The sequence below is a fragment of the Procambarus clarkii genome, chromosome 11, assembly GCF_040958095.1.
Source record: "Procambarus clarkii isolate CNS0578487 chromosome 11, FALCON_Pclarkii_2.0, whole genome shotgun sequence".
NCBI classification, from domain to species: Eukaryota; Metazoa; Arthropoda; class Malacostraca; order Decapoda; family Cambaridae; genus Procambarus; species Procambarus clarkii.
Genome location: NC_091160.1, coordinates 35,425,442 through 35,447,345, shown reverse-complemented (window position 1 = coordinate 35,447,345; position 21,904 = coordinate 35,425,442). Strand labels below are relative to the sequence as shown.

Below are 21,904 nucleotides of genomic sequence, written 5' to 3'. Positions count from 1 at the left end.
GGCAAGATATATAATAACAAATTTTATGTTCAAATTGCCAAAAATCCAAAAAAACTGTAAATCCTTGCAAAGAATTCAGGCGGGAGACACTGGTAAACTGAGGCGCGATCACCGTGCCACCATGCGCTAGGTCGGCCCATACGCGTATCAACAAACTCATTTCCCGAGATAAAGTTCGTAACCCGATTAAAATTTTCCGAAGAAATCGGGCTCGTAACCCAAAAAGTTCATAAAGAAGGGATTCGTAACCCGAGGTGTCACTGTATAATGCAGAAAACCAATAACACAAAATTTAAGTTGTGCATTTCCAAAAATTCAGAATTGCAATGTGTAAAAAATTCACCAACTTACACATTTACAGTCTCTAATGTGACACTCATGACAGTGGTCTGATAATGAGGTCAGTGGGAAACACCAGCTACCTATCATAGTTTCCAGCAGACATTGTTAACAAATCTGAGGGATTGTTAAGAAACTATGATCCAAATTATTATATGTTATAAAGAATAATAATTCACCTGTAATGCTCATAACAGCTACAAATGGCTGATTATCAAGCAACATGCAACTTTAACAAACTAACCTGTCATAGTCCAAAATTGTTTTGAGACGGTGAGCAATGGTCAGCACTGTGCAATCAGCAAATTGTGAACGGATGGTGGTTTGGATGAAATCATCAGTATCTAAGTCAATGGCTGCAGTTGCTTCATCTAACACCAGAATACGAGACTTGCGAAGGACAGCCCGAGCAAGGCATACAAGTTGCCTTTGTCCTACACTGTAGAATGGTAGTTACACTGAGTAATAAGCCACATCATAAAACAACAACAAACTGAAATTGCATTTAAACCATTTAAACCAGTGATGAAACCTGCACCCTTTCTGGGGAAGTGAAGAAAGTCTTGGTATACTGTAGCCTGCACCCTCTCAAAGGAGCGGAGACATGACTCAGCAGGCTACCTACCTAAGGACCACCTCAGCAGTCAAATTTTGATGTTTACACCCACTATCACTTCCATACACTTTATTGATAACATTTTCTATTCCATGCCTTTCAAGACTTCCATTTGGACATAGAAATACATTTTGTACTGTCCTCTATCTCTGGATACCTGATCAACCAGGCTCTGATTCAGACATCAGGCTGCGAGCAACTGCATCCAACAGCCTGGTGAGACAGGGCCGTGTGGACGTTCATCCTTGGAATCACCACAAGGTAAACACAAGGTAGGTAAGGAGGTATACAATGAGAAATTAAAGTAATTTAAGTTAACATATAATAACTATATAACTTTAGTAATAGGATGAGGTAGTGATAATTAGAAATTATATTGGTGGAATAAATATTTCTAGTTAGCAAAGAGTTAGGTGAGTGAATAGCATGTTATGGGTACTATGGTGGCTTGTCAAGTCCTTCCAATAGTCATGAGGATTTTTTCTGGATGTATTTTGGACTGATGGATATTTGGAATGTTTGTAGTTACAGCTGTGACAGGTGCAAAATTCTAAGGGTTTACTGCCTTATGGGTGAAATATATGTGTTGAACGTATAAGCTATATGCACTTAAATTATAAAAAGCAACTCTTTCATTCTCTATAATACAATATTAAAAATGATTTTAAGTATTAATAAAATGAACTACCTTCAATGTGTAATACTAGCAACATTCACAGCAGATGTAGTACTGATAATTAGCAAAAAGAAGTTTGTTACTAATTATCATTACAATTAGTCATAATGTGGGCAGATACATTTTACAAGCTAATGTCAAACATCCACTAAGGTTTGATTAAGGCCCTTTGTGCTACTGTTCACAAGATGAGTATGGTATGCACAATAAACTATCCGTCACTGGTGGCACCAATAAAAATCAATAAATGAAACATCATCTGTTTGTCCTACATTATGGCTTGATGAGCTTGAAGCTATTGCTCCTGGTGTGAATTATATTGCATCTTTTAAAGAAGTGACCTGAATTAATGTCTTACAGTTTATTCAGCATTATAAGGATCTCGATGAGATAAATCATGTCTTGTTTGCTGATTTGTTAATCCTGAAACCCGGTACCTGTCCTAGTTTGAGAATTGATTTAGTCCTGGAATGATTTTTGTCACTGTGCTGTAATTTTTCCAGTGCAGTTATGTAATTTTGCTTTGATGTACAAGGTTTGTTTGATTATTCCTAGGGACTGACTTGTTTTTATCACATGTAAAAGTTAAGCAGCTTTTAATGACTTGTGAACCACTACTTCAAGGTCCACTTTTTTAATCTACTGCCTGAGTATGCTGTTATGGTGTGTATTGTTATGCTCTACATGTAAGGACTTGCATTTTTCAATAATGAAGAGCATTTGCAAGTCTTCTTATCATTTGTAAATTTCTTGTAAATCATTTTGCATGGCCTCAATATCATTCTCACTTCCCAGTTTACTGTAGAGTAGATCTGTATGTCTTCTGGGATTTAAACAATGTGCTTTCTGATGTCATTCACACACAGCCATTGACGTGCATGACAAAAAGGGTTGGCCCTAAAATAGAACCTTGCAGCACTCCATTAGCAGCCTTCTCATTCCAGATTATCTTCCATTTAACATGATCTTTTGTTTTCTATGCTTTAGTCATTATTTTATCCAATAAAGTATTTTACAACTAATTACCTAAGTGTAATTACAGGATGAGAACTACACTCGTGGTGTTCTATCTTCCCAGTATTTTTTGTCATATAATGCTTTGAAACTACTGACGGTTTTGGCCGTCATATGTATAACCACATAAGATAAAAAACTGATACATGATAAAACTGATAATTTTGTTATCACAAAACTGATCACATGTGCTACCACAAAACACAGAGGAATAGGGAGACTGCCTGCCACATAATAAGTGGAACAGGACAAACTGGCTACCACAAGGAAAATGGTTTCAGGTACTTAGACAAATACTGTATAATCCCAGTGATTTGGTGTCACTATGTGAATGAGCCTTTGTAAAGTAAGAGAATCAATATGTAAATAAATTTTGAGGAGTTTACTGTACCTGAGGTTTGCACCACCTTCATCAACGACATGTTGGAGTCCTAGTGGTTGCCCCTGAACATACTCGTGGAGATGTGCCAGTTCTAATACTTGCCACAAAGAGGCATCAGAATGAATTCCAAAGGGATCAAGGTTTAGACGAATGGTCCCACTAAAAAGCACAGGATCCTGTTAAGAGATGAAAACGATGTATTAGGATTTCTTTGGCATTACAGTACAGTAGTTACATTATTCATAAACAGCTTTATTTGCAAATATTTATGTAATAAATCAAGATGAGCTGAAATTTATTACTGTAACTGACCGGGTTGATTAAACATTTTATATTCTACCTGAATTTACCTGAGAGGTCACTATTTCTCTTGTGGCCTTGACAAGAATAGGACTTTTTGAAGAAATGATCTTGATTAATATCCTCCAAATTGTTAAGTACAGTATTCTCATCTATGTCATTGATGTATATGATAAAAAGAGTTGGCCCTAAAATAGAACCTTCCTGTACCTCATTCGCCATATATCTCCAGTTTCACTTCCGTTTAGGACAAATCTTTGCATTCTTTGTTTTAACCATTGTTTTATCCATTCTAGTATTCTGCCATTTATTCCATATGCTTGCAATTTCTTTGCCAGTCTTCATGTTGTACCTTTTTAAAAGGTTTAGTGACATCCATATATACTACATCTACTGAAGTACTTTGTCTGAACAGCTGGTTACAATTTCAAAAAATGTGAGCAGGTTTGTAGGGTAGGATTTATTTTTAACAAAACCATGTTGCATTGATTTTACTAAATTGTTCATGGTAAAATGGTGAAGGCTGCTTTTTTATAATCTATTATAACTTGGTTAATCTCATCTTTTAAGGGTCCTACTGAGTCTTTTGTTTTGGTCTTATTTCTTATACTGTATAGCCATAGAAAGAATTTGGCTCTTTCTAATTTGAGCAAGGGTTTCTTTCATAGTTTCTTTTGGCTGATCTGATTTCCTGGATGGATGAATTTAAAGCCCTTCTATACATCTCATAATTTATATTGCTCATTTGTAGATTGATATCTTTTCCAGATGTTCTTCTTTGTTATTAGAGCTTTTATATATTTTATACTCTGTACACTAATGCCTTACAAACAATCTGCAAATACTGTACATAAACCATTACAATTACATATTAATATGTAATTATACTTACCTGAGGAATAATGCTGAGCTGTTTTCTTAAATCATTAAGGCTAATCTTTGATATGTTGACACCATCGATTTCAATGTGACCGCCAGCAGCCTCAATCAAACGGAATAGAGCAAGGGTCATGGAGGATTTTCCTGCACCAGTTCTGCCTACAATTCCTATCTGAGGAAGATTCAGAATCTGTATATAAAATATAAGTCCAAATTCAAAGTGGGAATAATTCTTATCTTCCTGGTAGAATAGTTAGTGATGTTTAGTGATAAAAAATGCCACTACTCACACTCTTCAATATCTAGTCTTGTTGGAGAAAAAATCAATGAGAAAATAGACAATGTAAAATACAGTAATTTTTGCCTGTATAATATATATACACACAAAAAAGTAAAACAAGTTGTTCATTCCTAAGAAGGGTGAGTGAGGAGTACACAATACCTGGCAGTGCTGAATGGCTTACTATCCCAAAGTCATGAAACCACTAAATTAGCACCTTATACCTAAACCGAGACTCCAATGTATAAAAAAACAGATCACAGTCACTCGGAGACAGCTGCAAAGACTTACTACAAAATAGTTCGTTTGTGGTTTTATTACACTACTTACAAATTAGTAAACTTACATTAATTGTGTACCTACAAATACTCCTCTGTATCATGTTTCCAATGTATTTTATATAAATATAAATTATTATTACAACCCATACAGACTATTACAAATAAATGATCCTTAGAATTAAATTAGAGTGAGTACTTACTTAATTGTTTATGGAAAGTAATATTACAGTCTAGAGCCCCACCTCAAATATATTGTAACTTGTGCATTTACATCTTGATGTTCCAGTACTGTTTCAGACTTGCTCTTGAAGCAGTGAATTGTGGAAGCTTAAACCACCTCTGCTTCAAGCTCATTCCACAGAACAAATAAGTATAAAGAAATAGGAAAGAATGATGTGGAAAGAAAAGAAAATCACAGGAGTACAATATTGTACTGCATAAGAGTATTAATAATGAATTTCTGGCATCTGAGAAGTGCTCTTGGTGGAATGATCATCAACAACTAGGAAATTATAAACTATGTAGCTTAAATTATTTGCAAAACTTCTTGTACTATATTTATGTTTGCTTCCTTCTTGTACAGTATTAAGTCATCTGCCTCATCAAACCTTTATACAACCTTACTGAATTATTTTAGGCTATGCCCTAAACAAGTTGTGTACAGTATTACAATAGTGGCCTTATTAAATATAGTTTGTAATAATGATTAAACCAATGTATATTATTATTTTGCATATTTTGTAAATAAAATCATATTATTATTATTATTATTATTGTATTATTATTATAATCAGACCATTCTATGTAGCTCTATGTGTAAACTACAATACTTTTGTTACTCTGTAACATCCAATACTGGAAAGTCATAAAATATTACCTACATAATTTACCTTCTCTTATCAGCACTGAGATTATAATTAAGTAAATATAAGGTGCACATGGAACTGTAACAATTAGTGTCAAACCACACCCATTTGTGTCTGAGTAAAACCCTTTTTATGCCAATTGTAATCCTTGTGAGCTACTGTTCACAGAATGAGTATGGGGCACACAGTAAACTAGCTCTCACTAACAGCTTCAAGAAATATGAATCTCACCTTCTCTGCTGGTCTGACAATGAAACTGATGCCTTTTAGTACAAGATCCAAGCCAGGTCTGTATCTGGTCTCATAGTTCACAAACGCAATCTTGCCCTTCTCAGGCCATAGAGGTGAGATCACAGTTTTGGAAGATTTCCAGTCAGTTTCAGTTTCTCTCTAGGAAAAAGTGAAAGAAATCAATGTAATGCCATTACAGTGATGTAAAGCTATTAAAACATAAAATATTCAGAGTCGACTGATTTATTATACAAAAAAAAAATTAAAATGTAGCTAAAAAGCTAGGCTTTTATAGTTGGTTTTTATTTTAAGTTTGATGTGATTTGATTCAGTTAGTACCAGAGCCATGCAAGTCTGCAAAAGTTTAAATGAAACCACATATATTATTGTTATAAAAGTCTCAATATATATACCCTACATTCTAGACTTGGACCACATAGATTCAGGCGTGCAAAAAATATGCAAGAAATTTATTGCACATTTAATTCATGATTATTTACAATAATGATATCGTACCTACTTTAACAACAACTTACAAGAACTTACCTGTAAGTACTCTCGGATACGTTCAACAGATACAACATCAGCTTCCATTTCTGATGTTTGACGCACCAGCTGGCCGAGCATATTTGTAACCTGAAGACACAAGAAAAATGTCATGCATCAAAATGTTTATATGATATAAATACTGTACTCCAATTTGGTTAGTATACTGTATATATATCCTTTTATTACTGAACACTATTACAAATATAATATTTTTAGATGTTTGACCTTACTCACATTTATAGCATATGTTATGGAGAGTCCCACTGTACCAGGACTCAGTGTGTCCCTCCCTGCCACAGCTAAGATAGATGCTGCTAAAGTGATGAGGTTCCCAATTAACTCTAACCTCACTCCAAGCCACCTGGGGGAGAAAATGTAATGAAAATACTGTATCTAGTGTATACAGCACTATACCTATACTATATGGCGAAAGAAGAAAGTTTATTCTTGTAATAAAACAAAGATATTAGGAAAAACAGCACCATTACAGTATTATAATCCTGTTCCAAGGAACTATGTGGCTTAGCAGCATCCTGAGAGAGAGGGCAGTCCTAAATGTAAAATACTGTATTTTCATTTAATTTTGGAAGGTAGTGTTGTGTGTCAACAAACAACACCACCTGCTCTCTTGTGTCATAGCCTGTCAGGGACAGGCAGCCTGTGTGTATACTTTAGGCTTGAATCGAGGTCCCCCAAGGACCCTTACCAGGATGCACCTCCACAACAGTTGACTAACTTCCATGAACCTATTTATTGCTAGGCAAACAGAGGTGAAAGGAAATATATCCAACAATTTCTGAACTATCTAGAAATCAAACCTAGAATCTCCAACTGTTAGTTGGGAATGATGCAAACTGTATTGATTTAATATATTATCTGTAGAAGTTTAGCAGGACTAATATTTTGGGCATGAATGGATTCAAATATTAAAATGGATATGTGGTGTAAGTGCAGGCTGTACAGTCAGAAATGGGTATAAATGGGTTGAACATGAGCTCAATGTTATCAAGAAGACTTGCCATTACTGTGTTTAATTTATTGTTGGAACAGGATGAGCATAGTAATATTTTGACATATAGTATATAAGTAAATCACAATTCATATTTAAAATGACATCTTAAGAGGTTTTTATCAACAAAAATATTAATCCTTTGGTATCTGAATGACAAACAGTTCTTCACTGCAATGCACGAGTCTTGCCACATGTATTGAAATAATAGCATCAACATCCTGAAAGATTTATCCAAACATATAGCCTTGAGAACAGGAGTTTTGGGACTGGTGGCTGTAGCCACTGTGCAGTTATAGAGGAAAACATAACCTGCTGCAGCTGAACTAAATCTGTCATTAATAATTACTTCCTACTCAAGACTCGGTCAATATTATGAGTGCTATAACTACTAATAGCAAATAGGGGAAGAGCTTTTTTTTCCTTATTTGAAATTTAAACAAATAATTAAACAATTTAAATTAGCACAATTTAAAACAATTTAGAAACAATTTAAATTAGAATAGAAAATTAAATAGAAAACAATTTAAATTAGCAAGAATATCAATGTTAGGATAAAGTAAAATTTTGCTGTGTATTTTGTTAATCAAATTTACCTGAGGGCCATTGTCTCTTCAGTGGCGATGACCCTAAATGGGGAAACTAACTTAGCTTATCAAAGGTTCCCCCCACATACATTTTATTGGTAATTATGGTTGTACAGTGCTGAATAAATAATGATATCTTAAAATTAGTCAAACTAACCTGTTGATAACAATGTTAGCATATAATGCTTTTTGCCAGTTATCAATCTTCCGATCTGATGCCACACAAAAGTCCCTTTGTCTTCTGAAAGCCCGTATTGTTGATACACCTGAAAAAATCAAATTATAATTGCTTAAGGGGTACAGTTTATATATATATTCAGGGAAAAATATTTACATGGCATACTTCAATATACAGTATCTTACATTATGGAAATATAAGATAATAATTACACATTAAAAATATGAAGGATGCTGCACAAAGAAAAAGTCTGAAAAGATGAAATTATAAGAATAAACCCTGAGTCTAAGAAAACTAAATACTTTGTCAGCTTTAATACACTAATTTACGCGTTCTTATGAAGTGTAAAAATAGAATAATCTATTTTATGGTAAGTGTATACAGTAACTCAAACATGTTGAAGTTAACACAAGATAAGTTTAACATATAAAATGTTTACATGTACTGACAGCCACAAAGACACTGTATAATTCGGGGGATGACACTGACAACAATGCGAGATAATGACATATCACTAAACTGTACTCTATCTCATTATCTTATTTAGAATTGATGATGTAACTAAATTTGAAAATATGAGATAAAAGAAACTAAAGAAAGGAGTTTCATTTACATTTAATATACCAGAGCATAAGGAGATGGGATTGAATGTAATGATATGTAAATTGACTTTTGTAGCGTACAAAGAAAAGTTACAATAATTACCCTGAATTGTTTCGCTAAAATAGGAGTAAATGGGTGACTTCGAAATTGATTCAATACGCTTCAGCTGTCTGGATGTGGCCACATACAGGAGCTGCACTAGATAGTACACAAACATTATGGGCACTACAAAAGCCCCAATCAACGGAGTTGCAGCCACAATTATTATCAAAGCTGTCAATACCTGAAAGAGTACACCATTTTTATTTGTGGGAACACACAAATTCCATGTTTTCAATACTGTATAGAGCACTCCATACCTAGTGTACAATAACTGTGGCTGTACTAAAAGAAATCGTTCAAAATCTTCAGCATATGGAAGAAAACCAGATTCTAGTATTTACTCTCGTGTAACAGATATAAATACATATAAATAACATTAAATCCATAAATGTTCCCTATTACTACAGCATATTGTTTTAGAAACTAATAAGAATTTTCTATATAAAACCAAAACAAGATTGGTGACATTTAAAAATAAAAACATGATAAGATATAAGGTACATAAAAATATAACTAGGAGATTTGATGAGATAAATGATATCAGAACTAAGTTAATTTATGTAAAACTGCAATGGAACCTCCCCCCCCCCCATCCATTGAGCACCAATGAAACCATTCCTGACACTAAATGAATATACCCAAAAAAGTGGTACAAGTGTATTGTAAATTTATATATAAGATGACTATTACATAATAATAATAATAATAATAATAATAATAATAATAATAATAATAATAATAATAATAATAATAATAATAATAATAATAATAATAATAATAATAATAATAATACTGTATTACAGTACTATGGTTGTAACTTAACGCTCTCGTGTTCCAACGAAGTATTTTAGCATCATCAATAATGAGACAATAAACATTCTGATGATGCTAAAATATGTTATTCGATTGCTATTCACTAACATTCCTATATTCATTGCTGACATGAATAATCAATCATAAAATCAATTTTGTTTTTGCATGTTTCCTAGAATGTTCATTTACAAATATTTTGAAACAAAATTTATAGTTATAACCCATGAAATAACTGAGAAAACTTTAAATTATTATGCATTTTTAAGCATCACTAAGCAAAACAGGCTGAGTGCCCCTAGGTTTATGTTCAGCAACACATGTATTTATAAGAGAGTTGGGACCAAAATCTCTTATAAATACACTCTGGTTTTGCATCTGTTCTCTAGACAATTCATATACAAACATATTGACACCAAATTTATTGTTATAACCCAACAAATAAGCTTGAAAACATTAAATGACTAAATATTTTTTGCATCACCTAGTTGCCAGCAAGCTACCCAGGAAGCCAATAATGCTTATAGCCTAGAACTAGTGGAGAGGCTGGACCATGAACATGTTAAAAACTGCAAAGCTGATATGAAATTCTAAAATTTGAAGTTTCCCAATATAATCAGAGCTAATTTAATTTACATTGATCATCAAACATAACTACTTTTTCAAATACAGTACTCCTAAATGTTATCCATACACTAGAGAAAGTATTGATTGTTGCTCTTGAGGCTCCTGGAAGAACATTGTCCAGGATGTCAATTTCTTTGCTGAAGCGATTGATGATACGCCCACTTGGGTTGGTATCAAAGAAGCTCATGGGGAAATGAATGACCCTCTCAAGGAGTTGCTTGTGAAGGACCTTTGCAGCCTTCAGGCATCCAAACATCACCAGTAACATCCCCACAAAGAAGAAGAAAGCTGAAAGAGATAATGTAATACAATGGTACAATGAACTCATTGTATTGTAATAGTAAAATGCAAATTAGGATACTCTCAGTTTTTCTACAGCTGTGACTTTCTAATGTAAAATCTCTGAAAACTATCAGTTTAAGGCTATTTACCAAACACTGCAAAGGTAAAAAATACCAACATAACCTTATACAGTGCAGTGAAGATTTTTATGTTGTCCAGGAATACACTATAGTCATTATATGAAGATGGGAAACCAGGAGCTGAACTACATATGACTCCAATTTATTTTATGGCCTCCCATGGCTGCTGGGACTTGTGCCCTTACAGGAAACACTATTGAACTATTGAAAAGACATTTTTAACATCAGTATAATGTGCAAACATTAACACAAGCTGTAACCTGCACTAAGATGACGACAGCATTTCAGTAGACGATCAACACACGACGACAATGACCACACTTTAAGGGTAAAGAACATAATGGCCAACAGTCAATGATGACTAAGTCAAATATTTCTGGTCATACAAGACAGCTTTAAAACAATAACCATGTCAGTCCACCAAGAATCTGTTAACCCATTCTTTCCAGCCTATCAAGGCTTTTCATACAATCCATTCAAACAAAATCCCACTGTATTCACATCTCCATATAAATGATTCAACAAATATTAGTGTAGCCAATAGACGGGCAGTAGACAGTAATAGTAAAATAATGGGATATTTCAGGTAATTCCTGCACATCTATTCTTACTTACATTACTACTATAATTATAATTATATAATTATAATTACTGTACTCAACACAAATCTGCTATTAGAACAATAACAAACTCTGGCTCCAGACAGCACTCGGCCCCCCTACTTAAATCTTTGAATATATTAAGTTACTGCACATCCTCTCAAGTGAACTCTATATACACCAAACTAGAAACAAATACCTATTTGATATTCCAAAAGTGCGACTTAATCAAATTAGAAATGCTCTGCAAATCAATGTACCCAGAATGTGGAATGACTTTCCCAATCATGTCAAAGACTGTACCTCACTCAACCAGTTTATGAGAAAAACTAAATACAGTACAACCTAATAAACTCCATGTAACCTACCTTACCTCCTAAATGTCAATCTATGTCTTGCTATTTTCAAACATTATTGATTATTGACCAACTTGTTTAACTGCTGATATCTGCCATGTATAAACTTAAAGAAAATTGTAATCTTCTGTTTATTTAGTTAAAATTCCTTCTGCTGTTTTGTTGCATTTTCTGCTGTTCTATCCCATTATGTAATTATTATTATTGTCTTTTTCTTTTTTTCCTTTTTTCAATTCAATTTATGCTTTTGATCTCAATTAGTATTAAGTTTTAGAATAAGTTTTTTCCCACACTTTGCCTGAAACACTGTGCGTATTAGTGGCTTTAGGCATTGTATGTACTAGCTCTATTTATTAATTCGACATTATGATTGTAACTCATTTTCGATGTATGTACCTATATCTGAATAAATATTTTATCTTATCGTAAAATAGTTTAGAATTCTGTCCCTTATATTATGTAGTACTTCATTAAGTTACTTTCTATCCTCACTCATAACCCCTTGTTAGTCAAATCCACATGTGGTGCAAGAAATCCATCGGAAACACTACAGGAAGGAAACCACACTAAGCCTCTTTCCCTGGGCTTAGTGAAGAATGAGAATGGATTTTTTCACCTGGCATAACATCTAATAATAACTAGACTAGACTAGAATATGTAAACTTTCCGTAACAATCCAATAGAATAAACTATGTGGTAAAAAAAAAAATATTTTCTTTGATAAGAAAACAAATATATAACTGATAATTAAAAATCCTAAGATTATTGGTTGTTGTAATATTATTTACTGATCAAAATCAAACATGGAATGATAAAAAATAATACAAACTTAAAAACAAAGATTTTTTGACAAATTCGACTAATTTTTCTCTCGTGAAATACTTAGGATGTGGAAGTCTACCATCAATTCAATACTCAACCTTAAAATACAACTAAATAAATTAATTAGGTTCAAATGAAGGGATCCTGTGCAAGCTATTGACTTCCTTCCTCAAACACATATACAGTACAAGGTGCTGCATTAAAAGTGATCTAACTTACCTTGAGCCACACCAAATGCACTGTATATAGCTAGGAAGGTATTCCTGCCAAAGCTTCCCAAAGTGTCATTTGTACTTCCAGAATTTGCCCACTGGGATAGCCATACATTACCGCCGCCCTGGCTTCCCTAATGTCAAAGAAACATAATTTCATGTAGCAAATTGAAAATTAAATAACTGGATGGTAAGAAAAAGTTAAAAATACAATATTCCAAAACAAAAGAAAGTGAAAACTAGGACGTATATGAAGGCAAGTTATGATAATTGTAAGTGAGGACCAGAAGCAAAGAAAGAATTATAAATGAAGAATGAAACTTGCAATACCTTCCCCACAGTGAAGGGATAATACTATTCAAAACAATAACCTCAGCTACATATTTTATATTTTACCATATAATTTCCTATTATCATTACCTTATCCAATTAACGTTAAAAGTAATTACGGAAACTCAAATTACTTTGATTGCTCACTGCATACTTCAGTCACTAGATTTATTTCTTTGTTAAGTTTGTCTATTCACCATCTGGGTCCCAGTTATACAGTCGGGTTCGTTCGCAACACCCAATCGAGAATTCCGGGTTCAAATCCCAGGCGGGACAGAAATAATTGGGCACATTTCCTTTTATCTAATGCCTCTGTTCACCTAGCAGTAAGCAGTAACTCAGGAGTTAGCTTGTTGTGGGGTTGCATTCTGTGCGGGTCAGTAATTTGACCTGGGGGGGGGGGCAAAAACAAGTTTAATGTGTATGAATATACTCTGACTGCCTGTTCCCCGACACAATGAATTATTAATTATAATCTTTATCTTGTGTTATGATGAATAGTACAAATGAACACTAAAATCTGTAAGATAAGGCAATTTTCAGGAGAAAGCACTAAGGCATTATAACTATATAGCACTTGGAAAAGATTTAGGGTAGGATGGAGGAAAGGAATGTTGCCCAACCACTTGGATGGTCAGGGACTGAACATCAACCTATAAGCATTGTGACTGTCACTCTAGCATCCAGTCCTGGTGATTGGGCACTAAAACTGGGCACTTGGGCACATTGGGCACTTGCCCGAAACACTATGCGTACTAGTGGCTTTAGGTATTGTACTATCTCTATCTTTAAATCCAACATTATGTAACCTAACTGCCCGAAACGCTGCACGTACTAGTGGCTTTTTAAGAATGTAATTACCATGCTATGTATCCTCACAATCCCAATGTACCTTCTTGTATATATATAAATAAATAAATAAATAAAATAAATAAATAATAAATGTAAGTAACTTAATATATGTACCTTTACCTGAATAAAAAATCTAAATCTAAATCTAAATCTAAACCTGCAATAATAATACAATTTACATAAGCTTACCTGAGCAGCAGCAATACAAATGATTGGTAAAATGGCATACGTGACTCCCATTGCCTTTCCGTATGCAATGTAGACTGTGCGTGACACCTGTAACAAAAATAAATTTTATGCACTGTAATACAATCTTTTAATGAATCAAAACTGCTTTGAAATTCTCAATAGGAAGTGTCCATGATAATATGCCAGCTTTACTTTATATTTTGGTCTTTTATGGAGAGAACATTACTGTATGGTATGTACGACGATGAAGTCTTACCCTTCCTGTTTGTGCCTTCTCCTGCTGGACAATGTTACCTTTCTTCACTCTCATGGTGGTTTCTTTATCAAGATTATTCAACAGAACATTATTTGTTTGATATTTCATATTTTCCTCTTTATCATCAACACTTTCAACTGTGGTATGGTTCTGAACACCAGGTTGTCTTCTGCGCTGAATACTTTGAAATAATGTAAATGGTATTTTCTTTAGAGGCAAAGAATTTTTCTCACAGACTTCCACAATAGTGTTTTCATCCAAATTTCCTCCAATATTATGATTATTACCATTTAGATGCAATTTTTCTGTGATGATGCAAGTTTTAGTTGGATGTCCTAATTTACTATTTTCAGAATCAAGTGATTCTTGAAGCAATTTAACAGTTTCATGTGGGTGTTTTATGGAAAAATCTCTTGCATTATTGCTACAGTCTTGACCGAAAGATGAGATCTTGTCAGTTGGAGTATCTCTTCCAGATATGTGTTGATAACAGTCATCACTGATGTGACATGAATTAGATGCTTGTTCTTGCTTTCTGTCAAGAATTAAGACAAATTTTCAGAAATTATATTAATTTTTGTCTTCAATAGACAGGGGTAACACTTAACAATAGCTAGATATCTTAAAAATATTACAAAATTATTGAAAATTGTGACTACTTCAATCATAACCGCTTCCTTAAGATGTCCTCATGACAGATATATAAGCTCACAATTTAATTTGTAAACACATCTTTAAGATGTCCATATGCCAGGCTCACAACGTAAATTACAACCTCTTCTTCAAGATGTATACATGTAACAGATGCAAGTGGCCTCAATTTTAAGAATGTCAAGGTACAGTATAGAGAAGATAACAGGAAATATATATTATCCCAAAAATAATAACTATCTACGGGCTCACCATAGCCCGTGTTACTTGGAACTTTTTGTTCCAGGTAGCGAATCTTTAACAACAACAACAATATCCCAAAGTAATAATTCTATGGAGCAATATCTAGAAGGCTGTAACAGAACACATGGGCACCACACACGAGACAAATATCTATTTGATATTCCTAGAGTACAACTCAACCAAAGTAGGAATTTAGTGGATATAAAGGTCCCAAATTGTGAAATGACCTCCCACATTAGATTAAAACCCCTACTTCTCTCAACCAATTTATGAGAGAAAATATGTGACCTTTGTGTCTTGATGTTTTTGTGACTATTAGATAATATTAATAGTGAATTATATATCTGTGCTGTTGCTGATTCTATGATACAATAGTCTACGCTTTCAACATTAGGTATCACTTAAAAATTGTATATCGTTTGCTAAATTTCTTTAATAATTAATATGAAAGCTTACTTCTCATTTAGTATTTAGTGTTTACCCCATTTAACATCAAAATAAATTAACTGAATTATTTTAAGTTATGCCAAAATGTTTTGCTTTTAAGTGGCTTGATTTAATATACAATCTCTGTACCTACTAAGCTGCCACTGTAATATGTTCTTATGTGTATTTTTAATAAAATTATTATTATAATAATAGAGACGGACTATTCACAAGCCATAAGCTTCCGATCATTAACTGTACCACGAATAACTTAGCAATCTTGACTTGTAAATGAGAATCTCCTGTTCATATAAAGTATGCTTTAAATGCACAATTGTCTCTACTATATGTTTCTCTAATCTGCCAAAAATTAATTTATGTAGCCCTATACCTGAATGGATTAGATTAGAGCAAATAATAGTCCAATTTACCACAGAATATTGTGAAATAAATACTTGAGTGTATACCTGACACTAAGGTGTTCATCTTTCACAGTGGGTGTTTGAGATGACAGCGGTTCACTGGAAGGTTTATGCACACTATTTAAGTCACCATCATCTGGAAAGGATTAAGATATATGAGTAAAAAGTTATAATGCATGCCAAAATTATATTCTATGATCTATCAATGGTCTATGGTCTATCTATCTTTCATGGTCAATATTTCTGAAATCTGGTTACTCTCCCATGCAGCCCTGAGCTTCTTAATTCTTTTAAAAACATATGTGACATATTAAGGGTCCCGGTAGTACAGAGGGGTTTATTCTCGACACACAATAAAAAATTCCGGGTTCGAATCCCGGGCGGGACAGAAACAGTTGGGCACATTTCCTTTCACCTTATGCCGCTGTTCACCTAGTAGTGATTAGGTAGTCAGGAGTTAGTCAGCTTGTTGTGGGGTTGCATCCTGGGTAGGGCCAACAATTCGACCGGGTGGGGGGGGGGGGGTTGATCGCGATAAAAGTCAAACGTGTAGGAATACACGCTGGCTTCCTGTCCCCCGACACAGTGAATTAAATTATATACCTGTATTACTGTTAATGACATTATATACAAAAACAAAAATGTACAATTTTTTTCAGGTTTTTAGAATGTTGGAATACATTCCAACTTAAGTATTTATATACCAATATTATAATTACAGTACTCAAATATAACAAAAATATTTTACTATTTTACCAAAATTATAAGTAAATGCAATAATTATTGCATTCCTAGATAGAGTATTTGTAATGAATACTAATATTACTACTACTAATAATAGTAATAATGTTTAATTTATTTATTTTTCATTTACTTATATATATATACAAGAAGATACATTGGGTTTATGAGAGTATAATAATAATAACTCTTTAAGAAGGGACATTAAACACACAAAAGCAAAATTTGGTAGTTATCATACACTGACAACCTTCAACCTTATGCCATCATGAAAGGAAAATTTCAAAACACTGTACTGTACTATAGTATGCTGTAATGCTGTATGTTGTGCTCAATTACTGCCTTTATAAAATCTAAAAAAAAAAAAACAGCATTGAATGTAATGAAACACCAATTTCTGTGTGAGCCCCCAGAGGCACCCACCAGAAATACTAATATAAATAAATAAATAAATGTTTATTCAGGTAAGGTACATACATACAAGAGATTTTACAAAATTTGATAGATTTATAGATAGAGCTGGTACATACAATGCCTAAAGCCACTATTACGCAAAGCGTTTCGGGCAGGAAAAGCATTAAAGACTAAAACTTAATACTAATTTAATTGCTATATGTATATAGCTTACTATATATAATAAGTACCTGCTGTTAAAGTTAGTACAGGAATGTAATAGTTTGGGTGAAAAAACCATGGTAGAAAACAGCAATTGGATGATGTGAGTGTCAATCAGTTGAGTCAAGGCAAGCACTAGATGAGTGACTATGATAAACCTAACTAGCTTTCAGCTCCAAATAATGGTACTAATATACTGAACATATTAAAAATATGCTGTATATTGTATACCAACATGTACAAATATTTGAATTTATCTGAGGGGCCACTATCTTTCCAGCAGCTTCGATGAGGACAGGAAGCTGGCAGCTTGTCAAAGGTCCCCCTATTTGTCCTGATGATTTTATCCCGCTGGATTTTGAACTGCAGCAGTGTTTTTGTATTTATGGCTTCAGCAGGAAAGTGGTTCCATGTGTTTGTAACCCCTATAGGTGGAAGAGCATCTCATGTTTTCTGTCCTACATTGTGGCTTGTTAAGCTTGAAATCGTTGTTCCTTGTATGTATTACATGTGACCTTTTGAAGAACTGATCTGGATCAATATCTTTGATAAAAGGTCTGATTACAAATTAATTAATTAATAATTGTTATTTAGCTACTTTGATCTTTTCAAAGATAATATAATATCCACTGGAAACAATACTTACATGAAATGTTTAAATAATTTTAAGTTACATTAATAGATATACTGTATATACAAATTTCTGAACATATTGTACAACAATCTGAAATTTTGTGAGGCGCCCGCAGATTGTGAGGCCTTAAACTGTAGTTTACGGTCTCACAGTCTGAGGGGCCTAGGGTATGCCTAAATCCAGCACTGTCTATATCTTATAAATAGATGCAGTATTACCATCTCACCCTCATCAAAAGATTCGGCAGAATCTTCTTTCATGTGCTGAAGAAGGAAAGTAGCAAATGCATTTCCTTGCACCTTTAGTTCATCGTAGCTTCCTTTCTCTACCATTTGGCCATTGCTTAGGACTATAATCTGATCGACACGTGGCAGAAATGTCACTGAATGGGTCACCAGCACTCTTGTCTGTTGAACATACAGTAGTTGAAAAACTTATAAACAAGGTACTATATCTTGAAAATTGCTAATCATTTTGTATTTTGCACAAGTTGGAATTTGTAATGTCCTGGAGGAAGCAGAATATTGCTAAAGTGAGGAAACTGAGTGCCCAGCTCAGAAAGGAGCTTTTCATCTATACTCAATGCCTTTTTTTAGGGCAATTCTAAACTATGGCATACTTTCAGGCAACCAACAGTAAATGCTAATAACAACACTGAGGTACAGTAAAATAAAATCAGCACTCACCTGGTATCTGAGTATACCTTGGGGTCCAATGACTCGATCAAAATATGACGGCCTACATGAGCATCCACAGCACTGAGTGGGTCGTCCAGCAGCACCACATCTGGGTTACTATAAGCTGCTCGTGCTAGGGCTATACGCTGCTTCTGCCCACCACTAAGGTTGATTCCTGGAACAAAAATAAATATTGCTGGGTCTTGATGCATTATGTAGCCAAGAGGACATATTTATGGAATGTCAAAGGAAGGCATGTTTGGTAGGACCACCAGGTCATCTATATTTATTTAACATATAAACTGAATAATTTTCAACCCTACACATAAATCAGCTTTTCTGTTAGTTGCATTAGGGCTTTGATTTATTTTACAACACAGGGTAGCTGTACTATACTGGTTACTGTATTACCATAACTATATCTTTATTCATCAGGATATTTAATTGCTACCTAACAAATCTAAACTGGTAGTTAAGAGCATAAAAGTATTGATAACAATATACAGTAGATAAACATGATAAGAGTAGCCTTTAACTGTACATAAAGTTTCAGCTGTTTTTGTTTATCAAATCTGAAATATACGAGACAAGTGACCACAGGACAACAAATCCAGCAGCCAATATTGAACAATACAAATACTGTAGTGTTTGGTGATGGTAGGCTCTATACAGAATCCCCTAATGTTGCTATCTTCTTTAATGATGAGATATCTCCAACCCAAATTTACTCCCATGTTAAGTGTTTTTTCTACATAACTAAAAATACTCTATTACAGCTAAACATATTTACATTCTCCCCTATTTCAGTCATATCTGCAGCTGGCAGCATATCTATATCCTGTTGCAATGCACAAGCTTCTACAATTTGTTGATAGCGATGCTCTTCATAAGGTAGTCCCCATGTGATGTTGTCTCTTAATGTAGCATTCTGCAACCATGCTTGCTGAGACACATATGCAACTCTACCCTGGGAAAATAAATCAGTATAATTATACACTATTCAATATAGAAACAAAATATAAATTTCTTAATTCTATCAAAGTTTCTCAGTAACTAATACATGGCACAGAAATCAGCCATCCTAAACTTAATAGAAATAAGATTTGAAAAACATTGTGACCAGAGTATGATAACTCTTTATTTATTTATTTATTTATTTATTTATTTATTTATATATATACAAGAGTTCTTACATTCTTGTAAAGACACTAGCACGCATAGCGTTTCGGGCAGGCACTTAATCTTAGTTTTCCCCGGAATACGACCTGAAAAATCGTTTAACAACCAGGTACCCATTCAATGCAGGGTGAACAGCAGCTACAGTTAGGGATTGGCCCCTAGTCAACCCTCCCTGGCCAAAGCACTCGCAAAGCACCGGCCAAGTGTTTTACCATTGTGCCATGGGGACTGCCGTGGCACAGTGATTTTAGTTATATACATCTTATATATATAGTTATATATTTAGTTTAGTATTTATATACAGTCCTTTAGTTATATACATAAATAATATTGTATAGATGATAATCACAAACCATATTGTAAAAATTTGGGAATGATACAAAATATAAAGAAAAGCAGAAAGCCAAAAGTTAATGCAGCCATGCAAAGGATCAACGCAAACTTTACAAATAACCATAAAACTGGCAAATGCTCATCAATTGGGAAAGATGTTACATGTGGACCATAACATTGCACATCACATCTACCATACTGACAGCAAAGTCTTGCAACACAATGAACTAGTGATGGACCTTGGAGTCACCTAGTCAACTAGTCCACAAACCAATGGAAGCTGTTCAGTAAGTAGGGAATGTATCAGGAAGTCAACCAAACCTTAAGAATACTGTAATGAAATGAGCCTTTGTCTTCATAGAAAATAAAGTGTTCTTCCAGCTGAACAAATTTCTTGTGCACCTACACCTGGACTACTGTGTCCAAGCATAGAGACCTCACCTATAAAAAGACATGGAAAAAATTTGGCACAGAGATAAAAATCCTCCTTTAACTAGTCAAGCTTAACAGGTCCTGAGGGCTACATGACTAGCAACTGGTTTATAAAAAAAAATTTAGTTCTTTACTGTGGTCAGGTTATGTACAGAACTCATGAAATATTATCATGATTATCTAATACTATGTACTGCATTATCATCAATATATAAATTATTTTTAACTGGAAACATATTACAAAATTTCCTGTGCTCTAACAATTTGAAAAAGATTAAGTGTGAGAAAAACATAATTTTAGAGTGGTGATACCGTGTTTTTCCTCAGCATTTTCCAAGAGGTCTGTATTTCACGTATCTGTAAGATTTCTCTGAATAAGTCAGGTAAAACATCACAGATGAAGTGCTATATGGAAGTTTGTATCATATATGGCATAACATATTTTTAATATCCATTGAACTTAGAAAGAGTTATTTATATATAAGACCAGTATCTATCACTGCGTTGCAATAATTTATTAACAAACATCAGTCAAACATAATTTTGACATCATGCTTGCCATTTAGGTGTAGTCAGTTGACTAAGCACATCTCAAGCTCACATTCCTCTTCAGCACAGGAAAAAGACAATTTTACTATATAACATGTACTGTACTGTAATGTATTTGTTTGGTGATTATTTTAATTCTTTTTCACATATATATTATAACAATCATAACAGGTCTATTTCTACCAGTTTTCAAAAGAGTTACATATGACTCTTAAGATCAAGCCCTCAAAGATGACAGCATCCTGAGAACTGACATACTCACATTTATGCACACGTATCCAGTCTCTCGCTTCATCTCTCCCAGTAGTGCTGACAGTAGCGAGCTTTTTCCCGCTCCAACAGAGCCAACCACAGCAACCAACTGTTTGTTCTCAACCTCTAAATCTATGTTGCATAGCTTCCAGTTGCAGGCTTCACTGTCTGTATCCCAGCTGAACTCTCCCTTCACAATCACTGCTGTGTTGTCTGTGATAAAATATAGTGTAACATTAGTAATAATTATTAATTTGTGCAAGAAGTAATTAGGTACATGTAAATGAATGTTCTTACCACTGATATTTCCAAATTCAAATTCAAAATTCAAATGTTTATTCAGGTAAAGTACATACATACAAGGTGTGATACAAACATTGATG

At 33.9% G+C, this 21,904-nt stretch overlaps 1 protein-coding gene across 1 annotated transcript in view; it reads right to left on the bottom strand.

Annotated features, from left to right (window-relative positions):
- LOC123758471 (multidrug resistance-associated protein 1) overlaps nt 1-21,904 on the bottom strand; it is a 43,119-nt gene that overhangs the window by 1,356 nt on the left and 19,859 nt on the right. The window contains 18 exon segments of the mRNA XM_069322574.1: nt 584-778; nt 3,037-3,203; nt 4,220-4,378; nt 5,865-6,023; nt 6,411-6,500; nt 6,648-6,774; nt 8,167-8,275; nt 8,893-9,073; nt 10,397-10,617; nt 12,748-12,874; nt 14,112-14,198; nt 14,368-14,902; nt 16,155-16,245; nt 18,326-18,506; nt 18,786-18,829; nt 18,832-18,952; nt 19,567-19,743; nt 21,532-21,734. Of these exon segments, the coding sequence (XP_069178675.1) occupies nt 584-778; nt 3,037-3,203; nt 4,220-4,378; nt 5,865-6,023; nt 6,411-6,500; nt 6,648-6,774; nt 8,167-8,275; nt 8,893-9,073; nt 10,397-10,617; nt 12,748-12,874; nt 14,112-14,198; nt 14,368-14,902; nt 16,155-16,245; nt 18,326-18,506; nt 18,786-18,829; nt 18,832-18,952; nt 19,567-19,743; nt 21,532-21,734 (2,974 nt within the window).